Source organism: Eschrichtius robustus, chromosome 4 (genome assembly GCF_028021215.1).
Source record: "Eschrichtius robustus isolate mEscRob2 chromosome 4, mEscRob2.pri, whole genome shotgun sequence".
NCBI lineage: Eukaryota > Metazoa > Chordata > Mammalia > Artiodactyla > Eschrichtiidae > Eschrichtius > Eschrichtius robustus.
Genome location: NC_090827.1, coordinates 100,842,598 through 100,870,046, shown reverse-complemented (window position 1 = coordinate 100,870,046; position 27,449 = coordinate 100,842,598). Strand labels below are relative to the sequence as shown.

Sequence of the window (27,449 nt, the reverse complement as noted above, 5' to 3'; positions counted from 1 at the left end):
ACGGGGATTCAGTATGTCTGGCTCCAAATCTGGTCCCTCTGGATCAACCTGAGACCCTTCCTACCCCCCAGCCCCAGCCTGTACCGGATGAGCCCCTGCCAGCACGTCACCCTGTGTAAGGGCATGGGTCTCCTCTGCGAGCGTGCTGGGAGAGGAAGGGGCACAGCCGTCACGGACACCCGGGGTTCTGCAATGTGGTGCCTCAGCACCTTCAGGAGGATTGGACTGGCAGCAGCAATATCAGCAAGTCGACAAAGCAGGACGGTGACGTGAGTGGGCGGGGAGGCAGGTGGGCAGGTAGGTAGGCTGGCATGCAGTTACTTGAAATATTAAGTAGCCCAGAGGACAAAGACACGCATCCATCACAGAATCATCTCTAGGTTTCAAAGAACATCAAGACTTGTATAAAAAAGCCCTCTCTGGCTCCACAAAACCTTACTTCAGAAATTCTACCAAATGCTCCACAGATGAACATACCTGTTCTATCGCTCTAAAGGACAGAATAAAAAGCACCATTCAGTCTTTGGCCTGTCTGCTGGTTACCCACAAACTCAAAGCATGGGTCCAGAGGAGCAGATGAGCCATGGAGAGCATCAAACAAGCACAATTGCTCTGGCCACCATGGGGGTCAGCTCTGAGCCACAAGAAGAGGGGGAAACTTCTTTGTCTCACTCCTGGGCCCACAGCCTGTGATGGACCAATACGTGTGTCAGCAGAATATTTTTTCTGTAGCAGAGGAAGCAACGTTAAACGTTATTTTGTTAACACACCCGTGATGAACAGCCATCTATATGAGCCAATGAAACAGTCAAGGCTCTGCTATTAGGGGGGATTCAGGAAACAGGGAAGGCTCAAAATAGCACTGCTGAGTGTTATCAGATTTTTAAACTAATCATCAGCAAATCTTTTCAGCTGACTTTGGCTTTAAGCGTTCTTACCCACTAGATTGCTAAAATGGAATGAGAAGGGCCCATAGTGTGTTTGGTCTTTTTTTTTTGCTTTTATTTCATTATAAGAGCTGTCCCATCTTATCCGATTTTCTCCTTCCTCATTAAAAAGAAAAAAAGGTGCATTATTTCCCTAGATGGTAAGAGTTAACGTTGTACTCCTTTCTCAGTAATTACAGGCTTTCAGATGTCTTTTTAAGTGGGAGAATGGACATGTCATGCAGTTAGCCAATAAATGCAATCCCTGATTAAAATATGAGTTCTAAAAGTTTGAAAACTTCTAACTATTTCCCCAGTGCATTTGTAATTTCAGACCTGTGAACCTGGCTTTTTTTTCCCCCCTTGGTCCTCTCTTGTGACAGCTAAAGCTACGCGTCTTTTGAATTCACCAATCACACCTTCACAAACTTAAGTCAACAATTATGTGTTCAAAAATCTTTGTTTTCCCTTTGAAACTGGATGCAAAAAAGAAATCTCTCCTGTCAGTGGAGACGGCTGTGAAGGAACGAGGCGCCTGCACATAAATCTCCTTGAATTTTTTGAAGAGCTGCTTCTCTTTATCCCACTGGTATATCTGGGAGAACGTATAGTCACTCCCCAGGGCCAGGTAGTGATTCTCTTTAAAAGAAAAGGGCTGCAGGGTCATGGCCCCCCGGGATGGGAGAGCCTGGATCTCCACAAACTGCTTGCTATTCCACCGCATGACCCTAGAGTCCCCGATGAAGCGGGTGAGGGAAAGGTAGAGGGCGTTCTGCATCCTGAAGCTCTTTACGGCCAGCACATCTTCCATGTTGGGGATGTCGCTGTGGGGGACAAACTTCTTAGAGCTTTTATTCCACTGGAGGATGATGGGGACCTGGGAGCGGCTGGATAGGATCAGGTGTGATTTGCCGTCTATTTCAACAAACTCGGCGTCCGTGTCCCTGAACCACTCGTGCAGAGACTGGTACGAGTAGAATCCTTTGCTGTTCCATTTGTACACGGTCGACAGACCGGCTTTGGAGCTGTCTGCGATGACAAAGAACTTCTCGTCCTCGATCTGAAACAGCTCGATGTCGTTGGGCTTGGAAATGCGAGAGACTTCTATGTCCTGGAATTTGACAAACTTGGTCCAGCTCTCGTCGTATCTGTAAATGTGAGAGCCGCCGAAGAGCTGGGCCACCACCACAAAGACCTGGTCGTCGATGAGGATGGCCTTACAGCCCACGATGGACTGACCTGCGCTCCAGAAGAGGGGAGACGGGGTTAGGGCAGCCACTGTGAGAAACACTCGTCCAGAGTCAGAGAAAGACAAATATTACATGATACCACTTATATGTGGAATCTAAAAATAAAACAAGTGAACTTACTTATAAAACAGAAGCAGACTCACAGACATAGAAAGTAAACTTATGGTTACCAAAGGGAAAAGGGGGTGGATAAATCAGGAGTATGGGGTTAACAGATACACACTACTATATGTAAAACAGATAAACAACGAAGACCTACTGCATGGCACAGGGAACTATATCCAATACCTTGTAATAATCTATAATGGAAAATAATCTGAAATATATATATACACACACACACATATATATGTATATAAAATGGAATCACTTTGCTGTACACCTGAAACTAACACAATATTGTAAATCAACTATAGTTCATTTTTTTAAAAAAAAGAAATAACAAAGAACAATGAACAGAGTAAATATTTGTTTATGTAAATCTAAACTATATATAACAAAAATTTCTTTAGGTAAATTAACTGTATTGAATAATAATATATTAAACAATCAGAATATTTTTGCGTTTAATCAAGAGAATGAAAAGGATAAATCTTTATGTAAATCTAATTGGTACAAAACAATAATAAAATCTTTAGGTAAATAAAAAAAAAATGCCCGTCCACAGTGAAACTGGAACCCTTATGAACTGCTGGCCAGAAATATAACATGTTCAGCCACTGTGGAAAACAGTATGGCGATTCATCAGAAAATTTAACAAAGGATTACCATATGATCCAGCAATTCCACTTCTGGGTCTGTACCCAAAGAACTGAAAGCAGGGTTTTGAAGAGATATGTGTATGCCATGTTTATAGCAGCATTATTCACAATAGCCAAAAGGTGGAAACAACCCAAGTGCCCACTGATGGATGAATGGATAAACAAAATGTGGTATATACACACAATGGATTATTGTTACACCTTAAAAAGGAAGGAAATTCCGACACATGCTGTGTCATGGATGAATGTTGAAGACATTATGCTAAGTGATATAAGCAGTCACAAAAAGACAAATAGTGTATGATTCCACTCATATGAGGTACCTAGAGGAGTCAGATTCATAGAGATAGAAAGCAGAAGGGTGGTTGCCAGGGTCTGAGAGGAGGGGAGAATGGGGAATTACAGTTTAATGGGTACCGAGTTTCAGTTTTTCAAGATGAAGAGTTCTGGGGATGGATGCATTTATTGAACCACACACAAACACAGTTAAGACGGTAAATGTTATGTTATGTGTATTTCCCCACAATTAAAAAAAATAGCTTTAAATGTACCTCCATCAAAATAGGTAAGTGTTGGTCACCTGGGCCTCTGGCGTCTTTAGAGGCAGGCGTATAATTCAGGAAATTCACTAAGACACCAAGCGAATTGTCTGCATGCTATGCCCGACTCCATAGGGCAGAATGAGGCATTTAAACGGGTTTCTTCTCTTGGGGGGTAAAAAGCTAAGAGTCAGGACTTAGAGGCAGGAAAAAAAAAATGTAATGAGAGCTCTTGAGGACGTTTGACCTTTTCTGATTTCTGAAGCTGAGCGGAGGCAGAATAGACCAGTGTTAAACCTTGTGACTCCAGACCACACGGCCCAGCACCTCCTAAGCTTTCTGACCCTGTGGCAGTTCCTCAGGCTCCTCCCCTACCAGACGAGACTAAGGATGCTGCCAGCCCTGACCTTACACAGCCGCTGTAAAGACTACCTGAGAAATTTCACGCTCAGGGTTTTTAGTAGAGAGCTTGCACACACAGGAAGTGATCAGTAACTAGTCGCTCTCATTATTGGATCATTGAGGCAACTGCGATCACAAGCCATGATCTGAGTGATCTAGCTCAGGCGGCACCAAACCAGAACTTCGCAGGAAAAGGGGAACATCTTCAGTCGTGACTCCCCTGTCTGGGTCACCTCCCATCACCTTCTCCCTATCTGCACCCAGACCCCCCACCCTCACCGTTCCAGCCAGACAGCAATAAGACCACCCATATCTCAAAGAGTATTAACCCGTCATCTGGGTCATTCAATTAAAAGTTATTTCTTTCCCCTAATTCTCTAGGCAGTTTGGACCAAAGTGAATTTGGTCTGTAAATTACAAGGATAATTACCCAATTTCCGTCCTCAGTATTAACATTGGGGGCAGACGGTGGGTGGATTTTAGGGTGGTATTTACTTTTCTCTTCCACTGCTTTGGCTTTCCTGCAAGAACCTAGTCCCTTTCTTTTGTCTAGAACTAATTATTGCATTTTTTCTGAGTATAAAGGTTTTTAATGTTCATCAAAGCAAATTTTGAAAATAATAATAGGTAACACATAAAGGCACTATACTAAGCACTATACATGCTTATTATATACTTAGCATACACTTAATATTGTACCCCGTTTTATAAAGGCACAGAGAAGTTAAGTAACTTATACAAGGTCACACAGCTACAGTGTGATGGAGCCTGGGATCCAAATCCAGGTAGTCTGGATCCAGTCTACACTCCACCACCAATGTACCAAAAAGTACAAAGAAGAAAATCAAAATCACTTGAACTGCAAATGCTGAAATAACACTTAATATCTTGATATATTTCTTTAATTGTCAATCTCTGCACATATTCAAATGTGCTTTTTAAATTAGATCTGGGCTTATAGTGTACATGGATTTTTTGTAACCTGCTTTTTTCCCTTGACCACTATGTCGTGAACATTTTCCCATGTTATTGCATCTTCTACAACTTGATTTTTTAACACTGCATGGTATTCCATTGCATGGAGGCACCATATTTTATTTAATCCCCTACTGCTGGACATTGCACTTATTTCCAGTTTTTCATTATTGTAAGTTATAGGCTTCCCTGTAGAGAAATCTGTGTTTGAAAACCATCTGGTAGTGTTCTTAAATGGAGAGATTGCGGGGTAGACATTGTGCACGTTGTTAAGGCTTCTGGGTTTAAACTACCAAACTGCTCCTCAGAAACTGCACTGACTCTCCCCTGACAGCACTAACTGAGATGCATGTTCCTCCTGAGTCCCTGGCTACGGAGGTCCCTTCTACCCAGAAGCATCCTGCAGCTTTACTGGTCTCAGCCGAGGGGCCGTGTGAGAAAGAAAGAATTCCTTTCTTGGAGATGCTCTATAAAGCATCCTCTTTCCAGGTGTAGCCTGTGGAGTTGTAGCTTATGGAGTTGTCAGCAGCAGCAGAAATCCTCGTGTGTGTGTGTGTGTGTGTGTGTGTGTTTTAATCTAGGAGGAGAGCTGCTGCAACATACTTAGTGGGCAGAAATCAAAAGGCAAACAAAATTAACCAAAAACAGGAGAGCTGAGAAGAGATGTAGAGAGAAAAAGGAGAAGACATAAGGAGCAAAACTTGGGGGGCTGGCGGAGGGCGGCTCATGACCCTGGGTCTCCCTCTCCCACTAAAGGATGGATGTCCCTTTTGCACAATGCCCAGCAGGGCCACAGAGGGGGAAGCATGTGTCCCTCCCATTCCTCGGAGCCCCAGCCTTGCCGGCCATGGATGGAGAAAATCCTGCCCAGCTCTTGTTGACTCTGGGATCACCCGGTGATCAAACGAGGTGATAAATGAGGCATGCACAGCCCCATGAGGAGAGAACAGTCCACATTTACCTTGGTCTTGTTCGAGGCAAGTGGTTCTGGGGCTGTGTCCTTGCTCATCCATTTGTCATCTGCCCAGCTTGTGTGAGCTGCAGGGCTTTCCTTCACACCAGGCTGAATTCCAGCGAGCCACACTCTTTCCTCCACAGAGCGAGCAAGGCCCCTACTTCTGTAACCACCCTCTTTCCCAGCCTCCCTCAGGCCATGCTCTGCTGGTCCTGGCACTTCTATGCTTTTGAAAGTTGTGGAGACAATTTTATTGAAGTCAAAGAGTTAGGGTCTATGGGAGAAGGAGGGCTGCTCCTATTTTTTTTTTTTTCACTATAAAATAGAGACAATAAGTACACATTATGAGGTTGTGTAGCTGACGAAAGAAACAGCTTATAAATCACTGAGTATGTAAATGTGAGTTGCCTTCCTCTAAGTGAAAAATTATGTGACGAGATTTGTGTTTAATGGAAATTCATGTAATAAGGGAGCAGAGAAGGCAGACTTCATTCCAGTCCGGTCAACAAGAAATGCTTCCTGTAGGAGGCTGCATTTGAGCCCGGAAACCCAGGTGAAGGGAGAAACAAAAGAGGGGTGGTTGAATTGTAAGATGTGATCAGAAATCAATAAGTGACAGGAAATTGGCAATATGTATTCAGAAATGTGTGTTGGGACCCTAATGTATGAAATCTGTGTGCTTTCATGAATTAAGAAGAGTAAAAGATCCAAACCTGGTGGATTTCCCTAGCGGTGGTAACAAAGAATAATAATCAAATATCTATTTTTTATTCGCAACTGATATCCCAACACTTGTTGAGAACTCACTATACGCCAGGCCCCATGCTAAGTGTTATATAAGCTACCCTGTTAAATTCCCATGGGCCCAATACTATGATGATACCATTTTACAGATGGAATTCCCACTTTACAGATGAAAGGGACTCATGGAAATTAAAACTTGGCCAAGGTCACCAGCTAGAAAGATCTAGAGCCAGATTTGTGAAAAACCAGTGTGACGTTGGAGTTCATAAACTTAACGAACACACTTTTGTAGCTCACTTCTTGGGCTTGGCTGTGAAGAGGATCCCAGTGGGCTGCATGCCCAGCTGCCCACCTCTCAGAAGATTCAGACTTCAACACTGAGAGGCCAAGGAATCCCTGGAAACCAGTAAGCTCCAGCCCTGGCTCTGGCCACACCCACTCTGCTCTCACTGACCACTTCCTACCCCCAGCTCTGCAGCCTCTGCTGGGTCCAGGCCATTAACACTTGCCTGAATCCTTGCAATAGCCTCTCAACTACTTGCTCTGATTCCACTTTGGTCCCCTCCCCACACACGGACTACTCTCAACCCAGCAGCTGGACACAACCCAGCATTCTGTAGCAGGCACCTGCATCTTCTATGCAGCCTGGTTGACCTCTGAACAAAGGTAAAAGCCCAAGTCCTTCGTAGGACCTGCAAGGCCCCCATGATCAGCCCTCTTACCTCTCTGACTTTGTCTCCTACAACTGCCCCTGGATCATTCTGCCCAAGCCAAACCAGCCACCTGCCTGTTCATCAAACAGGAAAAATACCCTCCTGCCTCTGGACTGCTGCACTCACTCTTCCCTGTCTGGAATGTTCTCCCCACCGTCCCCACTCTCCATGCGCATCAAGCCCTCATGTCCCACAAGTTTTATTCAAACACCTTCTTAATGAGGCCTCTACCAGACACTCTATCTAAAATTTCAGTCCTCTCATGCCAACACTTCAAATCTTTCCTCCCTGCCACCTTTTCCCTTCTTAGCATGCTGCCATCTAATGTGTTGTATGTATTACAATTATTTGTCTTATTTTATTGTCTCTCTGTCTCCCATTATAACACAGACTCCTTGAAGGTGGAGGTTTTCTTGTGACTTGTTCACTGCTACGGCCCCAGCACCTAGACTGGGCCTGGCTCAGAGTAAGCGCTCAAGAAATCTTTGCGAACAAATGAAAAAATGAATGAATGACTTGATGAACCTAGGGGTGTGACCAGCTGCTGTATGTAGGAAGGGCAGGTGGAGGGCAACGCTGTCCCTTCCTACCAAGGTCAACCTGGGAGAAGGAAAGGGTGGGATGCAGCAGTGACAGGTCCCGGGCTCTGCCTTGGAAGTAACAGTGGAGTGATTCAACATGCCTGAGCCTTCATCTCTTCGTTCGGAAAGGTGAGGAGGAAGCCAGCATTAAGAACTGCCTGCTTGGGACTTCCCTGGTGGCGCAGTGGTTACGAATCTGCTTGCCAATGCAGGGGACACGGGTTCGAGCCCTAGTCTGGGAAGATCCCACATGCCACAGAGCAATTAAACCCGTGCGCCACAACTACTGAGCCTGTGCTCTAGAGCCCATGCTCCGCAACAAGAGAAGCCACCGCAATGAGAAGCCCACGCACAGCAACGAAGAGTAGCCCCAGCTCTCCGCAACTAGAGAAAGCCCACGCGCAGCAATGAAGACTGAACGCAGCCAAAAATAAATAAAATAAATAAATTTTTTTTAAGTAAAAAAAAAAGAGAAAGAGGAAACACTTAAAAAAAAAAAAAAAAAAGAACTGCCTGCTCTGTGCCTGGCACTCATCCAATTCTCACAACATACATGGGAGGTACATCTCCTGCCCATTTCACGGATGAGAAAACAGAGGCTCAAAGGCCCCAGCTACTTCCTAGCACATGGCAGAGTCAGGAGTAGAATCCATGTTCATAGGTTTTCAAAACCTGAGCTCTTTATAGCCCATATGCCTCCTCTCTCTTGAAGAGAGGTCGCTTGTCCACTACCTACGGGCAGGGAACCCGCAATAACACCTCAAACAGCTGTTATGAGCCCCAACGAGACTAACCCGAACCTGGCTCTCTGCAAGCCCACAACCAGCACCGGCAGCAAGCACTGGCATCAGAACTCCCTGCACGAGAGCCCGGCTTCACTCTGCTCCCACCTCCTCGTGTGAGAGGGAGGAGAGAAGGCAGAGGGGCCTGCTCATTCAGCCCTCACCAATCTTCCAGGTCAGAGAAAAGATGGAAGCACAAAACCATGCGGGTGGTGAGTTCCTCTCTCGCCTCGTTTCCTCTAACATGGACCGGCTTTAGGGTCCTGAGGCCTGGGCTCCCCTCCACAGGTTCACCTGCACTGCTCTGTGCTGAGTCTGCGCTTGGAGCGAGCGGGGCTGCTCCCGGGAATGTGGGCTCAGCACTGGGAGGCCAGATGGCATGTCGGGGCGTCAGGATATACGTCTCAAAGACCTCTCCGGGCTGCCAGATCAGCCTCATTAGCAGCTCTGCTCCCCAAGGGTGAACGACGCTCTCCCTGCATCCCTGCACCTGCTGCAAGGCCAGAACCTCCGTATCTGGAAATGCTACCTGGATACGCTTCTCTCTGCCCCAGCAAGACACTGCTCGAACCAGAGCAGGAATCACTGAAGGAAACCCTCACATGGGGCAACAGTTAGGCCACGTGGTGCTGCTTGTAACGTCAGTATTATTATCAGATTGCACTTTGATAAATGAGAAGTCTTTGAAAGATTATTTTGACTTTATCCACTTATTTAAAAAGCAAGTAGACAGTCCATTTTTAGTAGCACTAAGACACTGGGATTCAATGATGGTCCCAAATGAAGCTCTAACTAAGTCTTATTCCAAAGGCTTGAATTAGGAAGCCATTTATGCTTATTTTGTATGTACTTATTAAAAGGAAGTAGTGATCACCAGGACTTGGCAAGGGGGCAATAGAAACAGCTATGGTGTGTGTGTGTTCATGAGTGTGTGCATGTGTGTGTGTGAGCACGCGTGTGTGTGCATGTGAGTGTGCATTAGCATATTAGTTAAGAGCTTACAAAAGTCAAAGGATTCATTTAGCTGCTAAAACGCTCATGCAGTCTGAGGCTGTCATAACTGCTCAAAATCAAGGGATTCTGGGAGTGACTTCTCACCATTTCAGGAAAATGCTTCCCACCACAGGCCCCCATCACCCTCTCCCTCTACAAAAGGATCACCAACAATAACTAGAATCACCACCTAAGGTTTCCGCTCTCACCAATAACTGACCACGTCCAGAAAAAGTTGGAGGGAAGAGGGTGGGCTGGAATGTGCTCCCAAATCAAACTAAGCCAGAGAGCCAAGCTCCCTCTCAGGATGACAGAGAACATTTCTTCTCTCCCGGGCTTTAGGCCACGCTGAAATGAGGTCAGTACATCCAGTCAAAGCCATAACACACCTGTAATATTGTCATAGCTCCGGAAATTCATTTCGATGTGGTCCCACTCCAGCACCATGCAGTTCTCCATGCTGGGCTGAGCGATGGCCACGTACACATCATTCTTGGAGTTGAACGTATCCACTGAAACCGACTGGTAGGGCAGAGTCTGATGAACAACAAAATCTGGGAAGAGGTGTTTAAAAAAAAGTCTCCGTGAGCTCTCCTGTGAGCATTATGGACCACCATTCCCCTTCTATCCTTTCTCTCATCAGTTCCAAAGAGGACTGGGGAGGGGGGAGGGCAGGAGAGAAGCAACACACATCATGGCGTGTTTCACTCTGGGTGAGTCCAGAGGGTTCTGGCTTGTGCAGAATTAGCAGACTGAACGCACAGCTTCTAATACAGCTTCCTTGAGATAAATAGCTCACAAGTCTGGCTAGAGGATCTCAAAGTTTTAAACAAATTTGGTGAGACCTGGCTTTCAGAAAGACAGGACAGAAAGGATACTGCAGGGCAACATTCCTGAAACTATCGTGAAATTTACTCTATGAAGAAGGGCTGCTGTGGTCAAATTCCTTTGGGGAATGCTGTTATCTTTAGCTCTCTCAGAATAGTCCAGGTAATAAAGAAAACTAAAAGTAAATTCCCCAAAGGGCACGCTGCAGTTTTGGAAACCAAACCAAACTCTTTGACAAGGTCTTGGAGGTTTATAAAGCCCACTGTGCGGGGAAGTTAACCTAAGTGTGTTTACTGGTTACTGGACTCGTAGCAGTGCTAAGTACGGCCGTGCCTGGGATCTGGGTAGCGCTCTGCAGCTCAGGGAGCAGTTACAGGAGATCTATTAGATTTTCCAGCAACATAGACGCCGTCCTATTTAAGCACGCATTCTGCTCTTACACTTAGTGGCGAGTCAATACCCATCATCTGTGTCGCTCCCTGAGCTACAATGACTCACTGTGTGAAATCTTGGTAGGGAATGTACAGTCTTACCAAGAAACAGGGTTAGCATGCCCTCGGATGCAAGAACAGTTAGTGTGTGCAGTAGCTAGAGAAACAATGACGAAAGAAGTTTTCCTAAAAAAACAAAATACTAATAAAGTTTATTTCTTTGGCCAGAGATCTTTCAGGGTGCACTGCTTCTCAGCAGGCTAAAAGTGCCCAGGGTAAAATGAGGGTGGACGTCTGGCTTAGGAAAGTAGTTCCTATGAGAAAATCCTGGCTTTGCCCACCTCTTCCCCACCCAATCCTTATCCATGCCCCCTGAAGTCCCATCTCCTCTGCAAAGCTGCCCTGACCGGTCCAATCAGGGACCCTTCCTAACTTGCTGGACTCATAATCAGGCAATGTTGTTTACATCTTATTATTTACTAGGACTGAGTCTCCAACACAGAGACATCAGGGTCAGATTTGAAGAAATGGGAGAGATCTTAGAGCCAGAAGCTGAAGCTCAGAGAGGGTGTGTGCCCGGCCATGGACACACAGCCAGCGTGGTGTGTCTCCTGAACCAAGGGCTTCCTAAGGAAGGTCCTACACTTCTCGGAGCTCCAATGACACAAGCCCACAGCAGCCACTCAAGAAATAATTGACTCAGAAGCCTCATGAAAGATGTCAACTGAGAAAGGCATTAAAAGGGCAGGTACCAGGTAGTGAGTAAGGAGGGCCAGTGCAAAAGGACTAGAGGCAGGTAAGGGGGCAGAGCAGCTGAGCGAGTGTTAAGGTGGGAAGCATGGAGCCGGGGCGGGAAGAGCAGGTGCCAGTCAGCGGGCAGAAGGTAAAGCTGAGGAGTAAGGGCGGCATGAGGCACTGGAAAGAGCGCTGTGCCTGGAGTCAGACGACCTGAAACCAATTCCTGTGTTTGAATCCCTGGGCTGCGTGTGCACCTCCCCTTACGAGGCCTCGGTTTACTCATCTGCAGTATGGGGGCAATGATCCAAGCTCGATGGCAGGAACAGACTAGGGAATGTGGTGGACATGCCGACCTCAGGCTCAGCACACGGTAAGCGACTGATAAATATGGAATTGAGATCCAAGCAAGGACAGTCCCCCTCCACTGTCCTGGTCACCACTGGGCCATCTCTTGGGGAGAGTGTTCATTTTAATGGCATCTAAGATAAAGTGCCGGAGCGCTGACTCTGCCTTTTTGCTGAGTGACCTTAGGGAAGTTACCCAACCTCTCTCTGCCTCAGTCTCTTCATCGTCTGTTATGATTCATACTCACGTAGAACAGTGCTTTGCACAAGATGCGTGCTCAATACATGTTTCATTTTGGAGGGGCCCCTCTCGTTCTCAGTGGACAGGAGCTGCTGAGTAAATGCTTGCTGGCTTGGCAAGTGTGGGAGGGCTGGCCTCGCCCCTGACCGTGGCGGGGGGAGGACGGGGCTGAATGAAGGACGCTTGCAGGTACAGGGAGAAGAAGGAGAAGAGGGAGAAGCAAAGAGGAAGCTGCCTCTGCACCCGAAAGCAAGAGGTGGCCGAGGGACAGTGGGGAGAGGCGGCAAGAGTGGGGGAGGTACCCCCCCTTCTGGAACATTCGGAAGAGCTGGGGCAGGTGAGACAGACTGGTTTCCACCCCGCCTGCCTGCGCTTGCAGCTCCAGGAGCTCGGGCAAGAGCCTCAGGTTCCCCAGGAGTAAAATGAGGGCAACGTCTATTTCACAGGGTTGCCGTAGAGGCCGAATGGGAGAGGGAGGATTAAGTGTCAGCGCCCAGCCTCGGCTGCGGTGATCCCTCCGGAGTTCTACTTGCGTAACAGTGACAGCGTGAAGCTGCCTGCGTGAAGACTTAGGGAAGAGTCACCGTGGATCCTAGTTCCCCCTCCTCTATCAAGTCCCCCAAAATAACAGCGTTGCTTGGTCAAAGACTAAAAACTGAAAAACCCCTGGTTCATTCCTGTGGGCCCTGGTGGCCCCAGTGTAGAAGTCGGAAAACGCTGCAAAAGGCTTCCGTGTTCACAGGCTGGTAAATGGGAAAAGGGAAATGGGAGCAGTCACAGTCTGCTTTCTTTCCTGGAGGCAGAAGAGGACTCAGAGAATACAGCTGCGTTCTTTTAATTACCACCAAGACGTCTATAACCTCCTCCAGCATCTCCGGTTGCCTTGCCTCATCCAAGTCTGCCCAAGGTTCCCAACACTCCTGACGCTTGTAACCCCGTCTCCTTGCGCTCAGAGCTTCCTGACTACACTCTGAATTCTCAGAAACACTAGCACTTTGTGAGCTTAAAAATGCAGCCCGTTTAAAGTGCAGACCCAAAAGTTTCAGTTTTCTCTTTTAAAAAAATTCCAGAATTTTAATTTTATTTAAAAAAAAAAAAATAGAGAGCATTTTACAAATCTAGCCTTTAATGGTCCTATTTTCATTGATTTTCCCCAAACGTTGGTTTCATAATATTTTCTATATACTGGCTATCTGGCACAGCACAGACTGTTAAATCATTCGAATTATAAATCTAATTCTTAAGAGGAGACTCCTTCTCCCCCTTCGCCGCTCCTGTCCAAAAAAAAGGAGGAGAAGAGAAAGAAGGAAGAAGGGAAGAAAGCGGTGAAACAATATGATTGATGAATGTGTGTATGTGTGAATGGGGGAGAGGACTCGGGGAATTTAAACATCTTCCCCATCCCCATCGTAAGTTATTTCTCACAAACGGCAAAAGCACATTCATTGTGGAAAGATCTCAAACAATCCACATACTGATATGACATCAATTTACTAGTGTTAAAGTATTAATGGCCTCCTCTGCAAAAAGCACTTCCACTTCCATTCACATTGGATTAAGTTCATGATGTCAGTGGGACTCTTACAATTTAGGCCTTGCTCCCACTGGAATCAACAGATTTTTACATACCTATTTATAGCACTTGCAGAAAATAAATTATACATGACGCTGATCCTATTGGGAGAGAAACTGCACATTAATGCATTATTTCTCTCTGCATTTTCATCAGCCCTGAAATAGGGAAACTAACGGGACAATTAGGATGCAAAATTCACTCCCTCTAAGGAATTTAGTGAATTATCCACCTAACATGGGGAATTATGAGTAGGTAACAGGGATTTTTGAGGTGGTTAAAAATAGACTTGAAGCAGAGGGTTATGGAGGGACTGATTAATCTGGAGAGCTGAAACCGGCCAGGGGTGGCTTTGTGGTGTTAATTACACCCCTGTGCTGCGGAACAGGATGGTAATCATACCCTCCTCTCCCTGGGAAGAACAAGGTGAGACATCTACGGGAAGAATTTACTCCTTTGCTAAAACCCCGAGCTAAGAGGAAATCAGTGCCCTCAGAAAATGTGCTTCTTCCCCAAACTCGAGTGAGGATGCGGTAATGGTACCATGAGTCTTAGACTTGGCTTTCCAACTTCCATCCATCCTCACCTATCTCCTCCCTGGCCTTAAATAGAGCACCAGCGTATGAGGCTTGATCTGAGCCAGAAGATAGGAACCCCCAAAACTCATACTTTATCGACCTAGTTCTTACAAGGCAGGGACTATATCTGGGGGGGAGGGGTCACAACTTGGTGGCACCATTTTTTTGTGATGGAAGACACCGTGAGTGAGAGCTCATCAGTTCATGAGCCTTAAAGGGATAAAACAAGAGCAAAGACAGAATCATCATCTCCCTGTTTCCAGGCAGGGGGGCTGACTTTCTAAATTTTAGCAAAAAGCTTGTTAGCAAAGATAAATATCTATAAGAGAATGCCCCCAAATGTGTTAAGGGGCTCATGCTGCCCCAGAGATTCTGGGTTTAGGACAGATTCCTAGTTTCCAAGGCCCTCTATAGCCCAAGCCATTTCTCTCTGAGATTGGCAACGTTGTCACACGCTAGGGCCGGGTGTGAAGAGAACAATGGAAAAGTTGCTCACTTCAGCATGGGATTTAGAGAACTCTCTAGAAAAATGAGAAGAGGCAGAGAGGAGCCCCAGCGAGCTGTGGTTTCACATTTCATACGGCATGGCCTTGAATGCCACCTTTTGGTGCAAATGTCACTGACCGTGACCTCTGATATGTTGCACTGCTCTACAGTACAATAAATAACCCCCCAGTGGCCTCAGCTGGCTAAAGGGCACCTGCCAATTACACAGCTGAATAAGTCCCTGTTCAGTGATGAAAGGCAAGGTCATTTCCATAAGACTTCAGGTTTCCTCTCAGAAAAGAACAGAACTTGTCAGGTCCCTTATTTACCAAGATATCTAGAAATAATTTTTACTTTTGAGTTTTTTGTTTATTTGATCGGGGGATAGCAGTAGGACTAGCCTAAATGTGATATTTTGTTCTTAAAGTTTTTTTGTCTTTTGAGTTTCCATAACTATTTTCTGAGTTCTCATTCCTGCTGCTCCTACTGACATGACCTGAGGCTTTGTAGATACCAACTCTCAGCCTAAGTGTTTATTTTTATAAGTCTGGTAAGCAGGTTTCATACTGTGGATTGATCCGCTCTCCTTTAAAATCTGGCTTTTAGAAGCTATAGAAACTCCATCTAAGCCTTTCATATGGAGATACTCTTGGGCTCTCTACAAGATATGACAGTTGAGGCAGTTAGTATTTTAGTTTTATCTTATAACCTGAAAATGTATAAACTGAAACCCTGAGGCAGACTCTGGAAAACAAAATCAAACTTTCTTGACATTTTTTCCTCAATGTGAATTTTTCCTTTTGATAACTAGTTGTTAACTTATATTCCTACTTTGCCAGTGATTAGGATGCCTAGTTATCTCATTTTACATGGAACTACAAAAGCAATTTATAAATTTTAAAGTCTGGTATTTATTAGTTAAATGTCCTATAAATTTCATAGTATTCAATCAAGAGAACAGTGACTTAGGTCTCTCTGTACTGTCTTTATGTGAAACCTAGACTGCTTTGAAAATGTTCTCATGCCAAACTCACCTTTGACCTTAAAAAGAAAAATCTTTAGACAAATTTGAATTTTGTAAAGAATCAAAAGTAAAGCCAGTGCAGTTAACAAAAATCCTTCCAAACTGTTGAGATATTTTCCTTGCCACATCAAATCATTTCTTTGAGAATGCTTAAATTTCCCCTAAAATAATTTTGATAGAAAACTTTTACCCCCATGTTTCCCCACTCCCTGTTGACAGTCTAAAAGAAAAACAAACGATTATTCTAAATATCAGACTTTGATGATAGAGGTTCTGAATACCTGTAGTTGTGCATTCGTAGTCAAAGCTGGTCACGTCATTCAGCTTCTTTTCCTGATATTCTGGTGGACCGATACACAGGACATCAGAAACAGTGGAATTTGTCATCTTCAACCACAGATACAACCACTTGGCTTTGCAGTCACATTCAAACTTATTGCCCCTTAAATCTCTAAAAAACAAAACAAACACAGACACAGAGAAACAGACATGTCGGAAATATTTTGGCCCTAACATGAAACTCCAGAAATCCTGATATCCTGACATATTTAATAACTCCCCAAAATGGAATTTTTTAAAAATTTTGTATTTAATACATCCGATGTCTTTTACGTACCACTGACTTTATTTAACACTCTTCAGTGCCCATGATTTTAACCGTATAGCACACAGAGAGTGCTCAGAGTTGACACAGCACCATTTTTCCAAATCCTCTTGAAACTGTCACCACGCCATGGTGGAAATGGGGGAGGGGTGATAGAAGAACACCACCCAGCATAGGTTCTCACAAGCAAAAACAGGACATTACAGGAAGATAGTTTTGACAAACACAATTGAAACTTTAAGATCTTGTTAAACTTTGCCCAGCAAGGCGTGACAAGCCCTGGAAGACAACACAGGTGGATACGCTACTGCTCTCTGGGAGAAAGGAAGCCCCCCGACCCAGCGTGCCAAATTACCATTGGCCTAATGCTACTAAGTATATTCCAAAATGGCAAAGCTAACACGATACAAACTATAGGCTGTTTCTCAGTATTCGCTACTTTGTCATAGATTTTTAGCTACAACATAAAAAAAATGCAGTACAGGGAGAGAGGGGATTTCAAGACAAGCACACATAAACTTAATTTTCATTACTTACAGTTCAATCAGAGAGTCTAAATCACTGAAGACATCCCTTGGGAGTGCTTTTATGTGATTATTGGCCAAAGAACTAGAACAAAAAGTCACATTTTAATGTGGTTATTATCTTCATGCCCTATCCCTCTGAAGTCCCTTAAATAAAGCAAGTGATTTAAAACAGAGCTCTAAACCTCTTTAGCAAAAGGTAGTTCAATTTCTGGCTTTGGTCATTGATACTGAGATAAAGAAATGAGTTTAGTTACACAAAGATAACATTATAGATGCTGGAGTATACAACGTCAGTTTTTTGTTTTGTTTTTAAAACAAGCATTTATTAAGCTCTTGATATACATGTTAATCCTCAGATGGCATCTCACGTTTCTCAGAATAAAAGTCAAAGTCCCTTTGATGGCACCCAAGGCCCTCCATTGTCTAGTTACCTCCATTCCCCCTTACCTGTGGGACTGAATCTCTGATGATTCAGATCACCCACACTGGTTCCTTTGCTATTCCTCACACAGGCTAGTCACACTCCCAGCTCAAGTTCTCTGAACTTGGTGTTCATCTGCCTGACGCTCTTCCCCTAGGTGTGGTTCATCCATCACCTCCTTTAGGTCTGTCCTCCACTTTCACCACCTTCCCTGATCTCTACACAACTCCTTCCCATGCTCTGTTGATCTTCACTGCACAACTGTCACTTAGCATACAATATATATTAATTATCTATCCATTTGTTTACTGACTGTATTCTCCCTATACATAAGCAACATGAGGACAGAGATTTTTGTCTGTCCACATCTGTATCCCTTGCATCTAGAACAGTGCCTGGCACATAGTGGGTACTCAGTAAAGTCTTTCTGAATGGATGATTTAAGCACTAAAATGAGAATGATAAAAAGACAGATGTACAGTCTTATCCTAAGAAGTTCCCTAATGGGGCATCTAAGTGAATTTTATTACTTGTGACTATTAAAAAATAGTCTTTACTTTATGTAAATATTCTTTTGCATAAAGAATCTCAGCTCTAACCCAAATGATAATAGAAAATCTCAGTGAACCACAATGTTTACGGAATGACTGATTGTGATCAATTTCATTTTCTCATTAATTAAGGTTGACCAGAAACCATATTTTGTATTTTTGCTCTTAGTGTTGAAGATCCTTCTAAAGTGTCCTAATCTACACCCCCATCTCCAGGAAGCAGACTTGAACAAACACCATCAATGCTTTCTCTGATGATTCAGGATTATGCAGTGCCCTGTCATCCTGCTGAAGATGAATGTACATGGTGCTGGGCTGTTGACATAGAAAGATGATAGGTGTTGAAATGACGTACATCAAGTCTGATCTCTCCCAGGCATCATGCCCTAATGGGAGTCAGCCAAAAAACTGATGCTTACTTTTGTTTTCTTTTATACATTTGAGCATACAAACAGCAAAACATATAAATGATAATCCACATGTAGGTAATTCAGCACCAACCTCTTTAAAAATATATATGAAATTAATCTTTTGTAGCATCATAATGACCCATCCCAGAAGTAGGAATGAAAGGGTGTTCCTCCTTAGAGTCAGCTAGGGTAGAAAGCTTTGTGCCCATTTTAAATCCAAACATTCTTGCTGCACGATAGCAACGGAATACAGGGAGACCTATATAGTTTCTAAATTATGTCTTTTCCCATCCAGTTGACCACGAATGGATTAAAATACAATTTCATGTATTATTTTACCTTCCTTTCCTAAATGATTTATTGGTACAATTTTAAAGATGTTGGAAAACAGGCTGAACAGATTGAAATCGTAACTACAGACTGTAGATTATAGACTACAGACTGTAATCAGACTGAACATTCTCTAGAAGTAGCTTCTTGAAATTTAAAAAGGAGACAGTTTTGATTTTTTTTCCTGGCTGCTAGTCACTTTTTCTGGAAAGTAAAGTACAATTTTTTTAGCTAATTAAAGGTTAGTAGTTTAGCTAAACATTTTTAGTGAATTGAAATGCATTGGATTGAAGTGATAAGCATATACAGAATGGTCAAGGCCAAAAAAAAAAAAAAGCAGAATGTTTAGTAACTGTTCCAAGTGTTCAATTTAGATTTCAGAAAGCTGAAATATTTAGATGGACTGTCCACCCCTACCCCGCCCAGACTCCGTGCATAACATCTCACTTTCCACTTCATTTTGTGTACAAGTTCATGGCACTTCATTTCTAAAACTACTTAACAGCAACTGGTCCCTTGGGCTTTGTGGGACCGCTGGAAAACAAATGTCCTAGATTTTAGTTACAGATTGGCACTGCTCCTTCAATGCTTTGAAACCTGATCTATGTTTCTTTACATATGGATGTGAGTCTGCAGGTGTTGGAAAAGTTCATAAAGGTAAAAAGCAGATACTTAAGCAAGCAACTTCCAGATAGTCACTTCCTTAAGCACAGGAGTGAACTTTAGAGAGCTGATGTGTTCTTCTTGCTTAGAAGTTTACAAAAAAAGGGGATGGGGTAGGCTGGGAGGATCAGTTCATTCTTTCAACAGTGTATTAAATGTTTTTATTACTACGTACATCTCCAGCCCAGAGGAGTCAACTTTAAAAGTCATAAGACTTGCCCTGCAGTAGAGCACATATGGAAAACCCAGCTTAGTAGCTCATTGGTCAGTCAGTGAATCAGAAAGAATGTCCTGCTGGCTTAGTCCTGTGTTAGACCCTGGGGGAAGAGCAGAGCTAATGGAAGATCCGCAGGGGCCCTGCCCTCAGGGAGCTTTCAACACAGCTGGGGAGATGAAACTAACATCCGTGAAACGGCACCAACCAATACGGCCAGTGTCTACAGCAAAGTGCCGGTTGTGTGGAGTCAGCTGGGAGGGCTGCAAGAGGTGTGGAGGGGAGATCAGGAATGGCTCCAAGGAAAAGACAGAACTTAATCTGGACTGTGAAAGAAAAGGCAGATCCCAGGAGATCGTGGGCAGAAGAAACCGTATCCTGGGCAAGGGAAAGGATGTAAGGGAAAGGCCCAGTAACGGGGTGAATTGGGTGTGCACAGGGGCGCCCTGAGAGCCCAGTCTTGTGAGTACATTCAGGGAAATGAGCTGGAGAGCTGGGGGGAGGAGGGCCCCATAGGCTTGACTGTGGGATGGGAACCCACGCTGGATGGGCTTACATCTCCTCTAATGCATCAGATGCGCTCTGGACCCAAACAAAGGACTCCTTTGTTCCCTCTGTGTGTGCCCCCTGCATGTCACACAGACAAGGAGGTGCCTCTTGCACACATATGGGTAATACACAGCATGTGGTTGTATGTACAAATGTGCAAGCACACACACACAGTTATGTGCACACATGAATAGAAGTCCATGTACCCAAGGGCCCACATGCACAAAGATAGGCAAATACATATGCACAATACCTGCATATTTACATCTGTTTTCAGACCAAGGACCCACAGCCAACTGGTCAGATGAAAGTTGACATCTGGGCGAACTCAACCAGTCACACAGGCTTTGCTTTAGGTGCATAATCTGCCCAGAGCCTTTGCTCAAAAACAAAGGCCTCATTCCTGACTTCTGGGAACTGGATTTGTCTTGCCACAGCTGTTCTTCTCCAGACACCCACAGTTGTCTTCCTAGCAGACCCTGTCTAGCCACCCAAACTGCTAAGGCTACTCAGCAGCCCCTGGAAAAAACTGAGGCTTCTTCATTAGCAGAGGGAGGGAATGATGCTATTGTTGTGAACGATGACGACGATGATGATAAAAACGCCAATCAGACCTTGAACATTTACCGTGGATAATGGGCCGGATGCTTTGCAAGCAAGCACTAACCCACTACGTGCGGCAATCTTATGAGGTCTGTGTAATCATCCCCATTTTTAAGGATGAGAAAAGTGAGGCTCGAAAAAGGCTAAGTAATGCTAACAAATGGTGGCCTTGAGATTTGCACTCAAGTCTATTGTGACTCAAAGCCCATTGTCTTCGCCTCTACAAGAACGTGGGGATTTGGCATCTAGATTGAATCTGAAAAACCAATCAAGACTTTTATAGCAAGGAAAGAAAACATGGAGGAATAATGCCAATAAGAGTCTGATGCTGTCCAGGATGGGCTGTGCGGCTCCAGATGTTTAGACTCCCATTTCCACTCCCTCATCTCCTTACTCTACAAGCTGTAACTTAGGCAGGACTTCTGATTGGTAGGATTCCAGAATCAAGTGCTTACTGAGCCTATCGACAGACACCTTTGCCTCTATCAGGGTCTGATGCGAGTGATTATCTCCTTAGATGCTGTATCGGTTACAGTTACACACCCTGGAGGTATTGCCACCCTGCCTAATACCCCTACTCAAAGCCCTCTAACTTCCTCAATTGTCTTTTTACCACAGATAAGCTGACTATGGAGATGGGACATGTTATCCTACTCAAACACAAAGTCTCTAGCGTGCAAATGGGACTGGTTCCTGGTTAATAAATTGCTCCTGCCAAGACAATGACGATGTTCACATTTTCATAAGCACAGGCACTATTTTTCCAGTTTTCTAAATTTGCTAAGTGTGTGTGCTTGCTTTATTTGATATGCCAATTCAAATCAATTTGTTTAATTTTTTTCTCCAGAAGGCTATTAAAGAACCCAGAGAGCTTAGATTAAACCACAGAGTAATCCAACATAAAAAAAAAAAAGCTATTTGCATCCAAATTAAATGAACCACAAAAATGTCTCTATTCTACTTCATCCTAATGTTAATCCTCCATTCAACAAACATTCTTCAGTGAGTCAGGTAAGCCTCAGTTCCCAAATCTGTACAATGGGGACTCACAGATTACGGTGAAATATAAAGAAGAGAAGGCTCACTAAGCACTCAGCCCAGGGCCTGGCACAGAGTAGGTATATGATACATGTTTCATTCCTTCCCACCTCGTCCATCACTCCCAGCTCAGAGTGCTCCTGACTTCACATGCAGTCATGTGGACCATAACGGCAATGCGGGAGGACAGAGAAGATAAGAAAGCCAAGTGTGTGAGCGATCACAATGGGCTGGTGTCTGATCAACAATACAGAAACCGCTCGGGCAATCTGGCAATGAGTTTCCTTCAGAAGCTATTACAATATGTACAAAACAGTCAAGAAAGAGAGAGGCACTGGGAAGTGACCCTCACTCTACACATTAAATAGGACTTACAACACTTTTCACAGGACTTACAGGTGAGTCAGGTCACGAAGGCCGCGGAAGGCGTTTCTTGAAATGGTTTCTATTTTGTTCCCTTCAATGAACCTAAGGAGAACAGCCATATAATTAAACTGAATTTTCTCTGCTTAATATCTCAAAAAAACGATATTGGGATGCTTTCAGGATGAAATCTAAAAGCATTTATGAATTTCAGAAATTCATCTCCAAAGGCTAGGTCAGCTATACCAGATTCCAAGTGGGAGCTGGGTGTGTGTGCAAGAGTGCCTCCACACAAATGTGCTTTTTGCACTCCTTCCAGAAGCAGCCTGGAAGTCTTCAAAGTCAGAATTGGCAGCATGGGTAAAAACATCTTGGGGGGAAAAAAGAGAAGAAAGCCCTACACAAAGGCAAGATATTCTCAAATTCCGCAAGACTGGAACGCTTCCAAACATCTTCCCCCCTCCAACCTTCTTACATTTCACAGTGCCTAGCTATTAATACTTCTGTTAATATCATTGCCCCTTGAGGGGAGCCCATTGTTTTACATCTTCATATTAAAGTCTTTGCCCAGGGAGAATTCCATTAAGCTTGGCTTCCGGCAAGCTTGAGTTCATCATGTCCTACACAGTGTCACCTCTGAACAAGCGGGTGACAAGGCAAGGATATTCTCAAGATCTCTAGGCTACTTGGAAATAGAAAGTATAAGGAAGTTGAGCATGGGCCAAACTTCTTTCTCTGTGCTAAGATGTCTTAGGGCTTGCACACAGGACCTTGCAGTAATAACTCCAGCCATGCTTTAAAATGGGAAATACATGAAGTGAATGCACTAGGACTATTCCCTAGGGCCACAGTGAACTAAATTTTAGTTTACGGCATCACATTTCTTCAAATGTAAGAAAGTCTCTGATGAGATGGTCCAAGGGAGACTTTGCAACATGATGTTTTTCGTTAGTGAAACAGTTCTTGATTCATACACTGAGAATGATCTGGTGCCTGGTTTCTTTTAAAATCAGGGGTCTATTCAGTAATAGACTTCAGTATAAGCTGAGAAGCGAACTTCCTCCTCAGTAACCTTGACAGGAAGATGTGCTGCTTGAAAGAGAGAATGGATGGCTCTTTGTTCACCACCTCCATCGGCTGTTGATGTGCTTTGAGAGAACCTAGTTGGCCTAGCACTTCAGCCTGACCGCTCTTCCCAGGTTACCTAGACTATCAAGTATTATGAGAGTACCTATATTATGTATCCTCTGAAGAAAGAACTTCTCCAGAGACATCTTTCCTGAGGACAGGAAATCAGCAGAGAGCTTTCTTAGACCCAGGATGTATTTAGAATTCAAACATCTACCTGTTAACCTCAGATAAGAAAGCAGAGACATGGATTTAAAAAATCTCCCTGAATGCTAAGTAAGGAAATCCCATCTGATAGCAGGATTAATATTATTACAAAGTGACAGAAGACAAGGGTGGAAGAACTTAAGGGGAAAAAAGACGACGTGAAAGTGTGAAGAGGCAGAAATCAGAGCCAGGCATTGCTGGGGGGTGGGGGGGGGGATGGGAAATATGCACAACTGAAAAGGGAAAAATAATCTTTATTTTAAAGGAGAAAAAACAAAATTAGACCCTCAGCTGCAGCTCACAGGAGACACTGCAAACGGGATATAGGACAGGTAAACTAAAAACATGAAGCTGTATCCCCAAATAGGGAGACTTTCTTAAAAATATGTAACCCTCAGAATCCTTCAGCTTTATTTCTGGCTGATCAGCAAATCCACGTCTAGTTTTGAGAGGTAAAAATATCCAATGTAATTTCCAATTGTGCTTATGACATGACAAATTAAATGTCAGCAGAGAATGAATGGATATCTTTCCTTCTTTGTTTCCTTTCCCCCTCTTTGTCTCCAACCTCCTCCTGTCTCAGCATGTTTATACACAAGTAAACTATAAAAGGTCAGCGCTGAAAACAGAATGGAGTTTTCTGAATTTTCTCCACCCTTAAGCTCTCTAAGAGATATTCCACTGGCATGCCAAACACTCAGCAAATAGACAAAGCACAAAACTTACAGGTATTCAAGATGAAAAAGTCCAGCAAAAGCATCGTCCCGGATGACTGTGAATGAGTTAGAATTCAGCAATCTGAAAATAAGAGACATTAGGTTTCAATGCAGAAGTGTAAAATTTGAGTCACGTGGTGAAGCCATTTCTGTTTCTTTTGTTACGTTCTGATCTGTGGGCAAACATGGGCTCTTCTCAGTGTAAAACTGGCCCATTCGGGGTGCGACCTGACTCACAGACACTGCTGGACAATGGCAAGTGGATTCCCTTTGGCCAGGTTTTCTGGTCACCCCCGTTACTTCACCTTTCTTCCCTACGGGTCTCAGTAAATATGATCTGAGAGCTCCTATTTCCATAATAACATTTAGAGGTTAAAAATGGAGGTTCTCTTTTAAAGTGAGGTGTTTGGGAAATGGTACGTTTACGTGAAATTCAGGTCATAATTCAGTGTAATCTTGTCCCCAGTTGCTGGATATGGGAGATGGCATCTACAATAAAGTCCTTGACAGGAATAAAGATGCAGATGTAGAGAATGGACTTGAGGACACGGGGAGGGGAAAGGGTAAGCTGGGAAGAAGTGAGAGAGTAGCACTGACATATATACACTACCAAATGTAAAATAGACAGCTAGTGGGAAACAGCCGAATAGCACAGGGAGATCAGCTGGGTGTTTTGTGTCCACCTAGAGGGGTGAGATAGGGAGGGAGGGAGGGAGACGCAAGAGGGAAGAGATATGGGGATATATGTATACATATAGCTGATTCACTTTGTTATAAAGCAGAAACTAACACAGCAATGTAAAGCAATTATACTCCAATAAAGATGGTAAAATAAATAAATAAATAAAGTCCTTGAGAAAAACACGTGCTGAAAGAAGGAAAAGACACTGAACACTGGGGACTCAGCTCAGTGGGGACACAACGGGGCAAGTAAACACCAAGAGCCAGCCACAGGTTACTTGTGGAGCTTGGGTATCTTGGGAAGGACTGATACCCAAGAGACAGAGATGGCTCTTCCCAGGACCGCACCTCCAGGCCCGCCCTTTCCAGAGAGGACTTCCCATACTCACAGCAGCTGCAGGGAAGGCAGATGAGAAAACATTCGGTCCTTGATTTCCGAGAACGTTCCATTTACCAGGCTCCTACGGGCAAGAGAGAAACAAAACAAGGACTAGTTTGCTTTGAGGAAGTGCCGGGCAAGATGGACGAGAGGCCTTATCCTCTACCTGTGCTTTAAACTCCTCCACTCAGGAATGAGACTTCAAATGGTTGGCCAGGGTCTTCTCAGGGGTAAGAACAAGATGAGTCCAGCCATTTTCCAATGAACTGGATCAATAGGAAAACTGGACTGAATAATAGAAACCGTTACTATCAGTCTAGCTCCTTGCATAGACATTATCTCAGCCGGTTTATATCAATAAACCCTCACTTCCTTTTCTTAACTACAGGAGGCCCCAGCTGAAGACGGATAATTCCTTCACCTCTGCCCATGATTCTGTTCGTGTAGACACAGCATTAGTGTTGGCCGACGAAACTCAAGGGTAGGATTAAGCGTTCCCCTTGAGAGCACATCTCTGAAAGTCGCTCAGAGCACTTCTGATTAAATGCACTGTGAAAGCCTTGGGAAACAACCCAGAGACACCTGAACTTGAACGTGTGGTGGGAGGCCACGCCATCTGCCAGAGTTAACGGCCAATCAGAACAAGGAACCTGACTATTTTAGCCACCAGGGCCCCTATCCTTTCTGGCCGCAGTAGGACCTCAGTACATCATTTCAGAATTATTTCAGTTAATATGCAGATCCGTTAAGCAGCTGCTGGTCTAAGGGATTTAACCAGGGGAATTCTCATTTCTGGAATGCTCCAGGTCACCCGACTTAGCAATATTAGGCGTCAAACAGGCCCTCTGTTCCTGCTCAGCCAGACTCTCCTGACTTCCGATACATGCGAACAGGAAGCCCTTCACTCCTGGGTCCAGGCCCCAGCGCCTTGCCTGGGGTGGAGACGCGGAAGTAGAGCACAAGAGCAAGTGAGAGCAACCCCCTGCCCCCCATGGGAATCCCTGCCTCTACGACTGCGTGGGCATCACCCAGCACCTTGGCCGGGATGTGGGAGTCATTTCAGCAGGAAACATTTCCCGGCAGTGAAGATATTGCCCAGTAGCCCCTTCCACAGCCATTATGAGAGCTGGCCATGTGGCTTGAGTGGCTGTGTGAGGCCAGGCTGAAAGCTCCTGAGCAGGTGGACCAATGATGGGGAGCCCTTTCCTGTCCGTTCCTCCAGCACTGAATAAGCAGCCAGCACAACGCGCGGTGAGGAGGGGGGCAAGAAGCCCTTATGAACTCAGGGCAAGGAGTCCGGCTGACTCCCAGCACTTGCCCACTGGGCTGGATGCCCACATTCCCCAATGCTCCGCCAGGTCCTCTGTGCTTCCCTCTTCCGGGCCACATGCGGCGGCATCTCCACTTCTAGAGGTGACATGCCTTCTCCCAGGTTCTGCCCCACCTGCCGTGTGGACAGGTCCAGAGGAGGGCACCGTGTAAACCACAGCCTCAGACCTCAGGAGGGACGGTGAGGCCTCATCCCTCTGCAAGCGCTCCAGTCATGCTCGGCTGCATACACATGCCCCCCACACAACCTTCCCACCCCCAACACACATCCTCTCAAACTTTAATGCGCCCCAGAATCACCTGGGGAGGTCAAACGCAGACTCCAAGGCTCCACTCTCAGACCCTGCATCATTCGGTGCGGGCCCCGGAATCTGCATTGGCACAAGCCCCCCCAGGTGGATCTGATGCAGGTGGCCCGCGGGCCAGACTTTGAGAAACACTGCCCCAGGGACTCGTCTGGCTTCCCAGACTCTGGATCTCGGGTTCCCCTCATCCTCCCCGGGGCCCGAGACTCCAGCCCACGTCCCACCGCGCGCCCCAACCCAAACGCAAAGGAAGGGGCCGGGAAGTGGGGTCAGGGTCGCGCTGTCCCGGCACCAGAGGCAACTCCCCGGCGGCGGCGGGCGCCGGGTGGGGCAGGACGGGGAAGGGGCTGCCGGGGTCCCACTCACTCACAGGGAGCTGATGTCGCCCGGCACGATCCTGGGCACCCAGGAGGAGCCCACGCAGATGATGGACTCCTTGGTACAGCTGCAAGTGGCGGGGCAGCGCGCCAGCCGCCTCACCTGCGCGCTCGGCGGGATCAGGCACGCGGCTCCCAGCAGCAACAGCAGCCGTCCCGGCGCCCCGCCGCCGCCCCGCCGCAGCGCCAT

General features: G+C 45.3%; 1 protein-coding gene across 1 annotated transcript; it reads right to left on the bottom strand.

The window, feature by feature from the left end:
- Window positions 1-1,026: 1,026 nt before the first annotated feature.
- On the bottom strand, window positions 1,027-27,449 carry LGI2 (leucine rich repeat LGI family member 2). Its single transcript, XM_068542267.1, has 8 exons — window positions 27,253-27,449; window positions 25,259-25,330; window positions 24,199-24,270; window positions 22,171-22,242; window positions 17,006-17,077; window positions 16,146-16,315; window positions 10,011-10,175; window positions 1,027-2,165 (listed from the first exon to the last, which is right to left on the bottom strand). The coding sequence occupies exons 1-8, from the start codon at window positions 27,447-27,449 to the stop codon at window positions 1,348-1,350; spliced, it is 1,638 nt and encodes a 545-aa protein (XP_068398368.1). The 3' UTR covers window positions 1,027-1,347.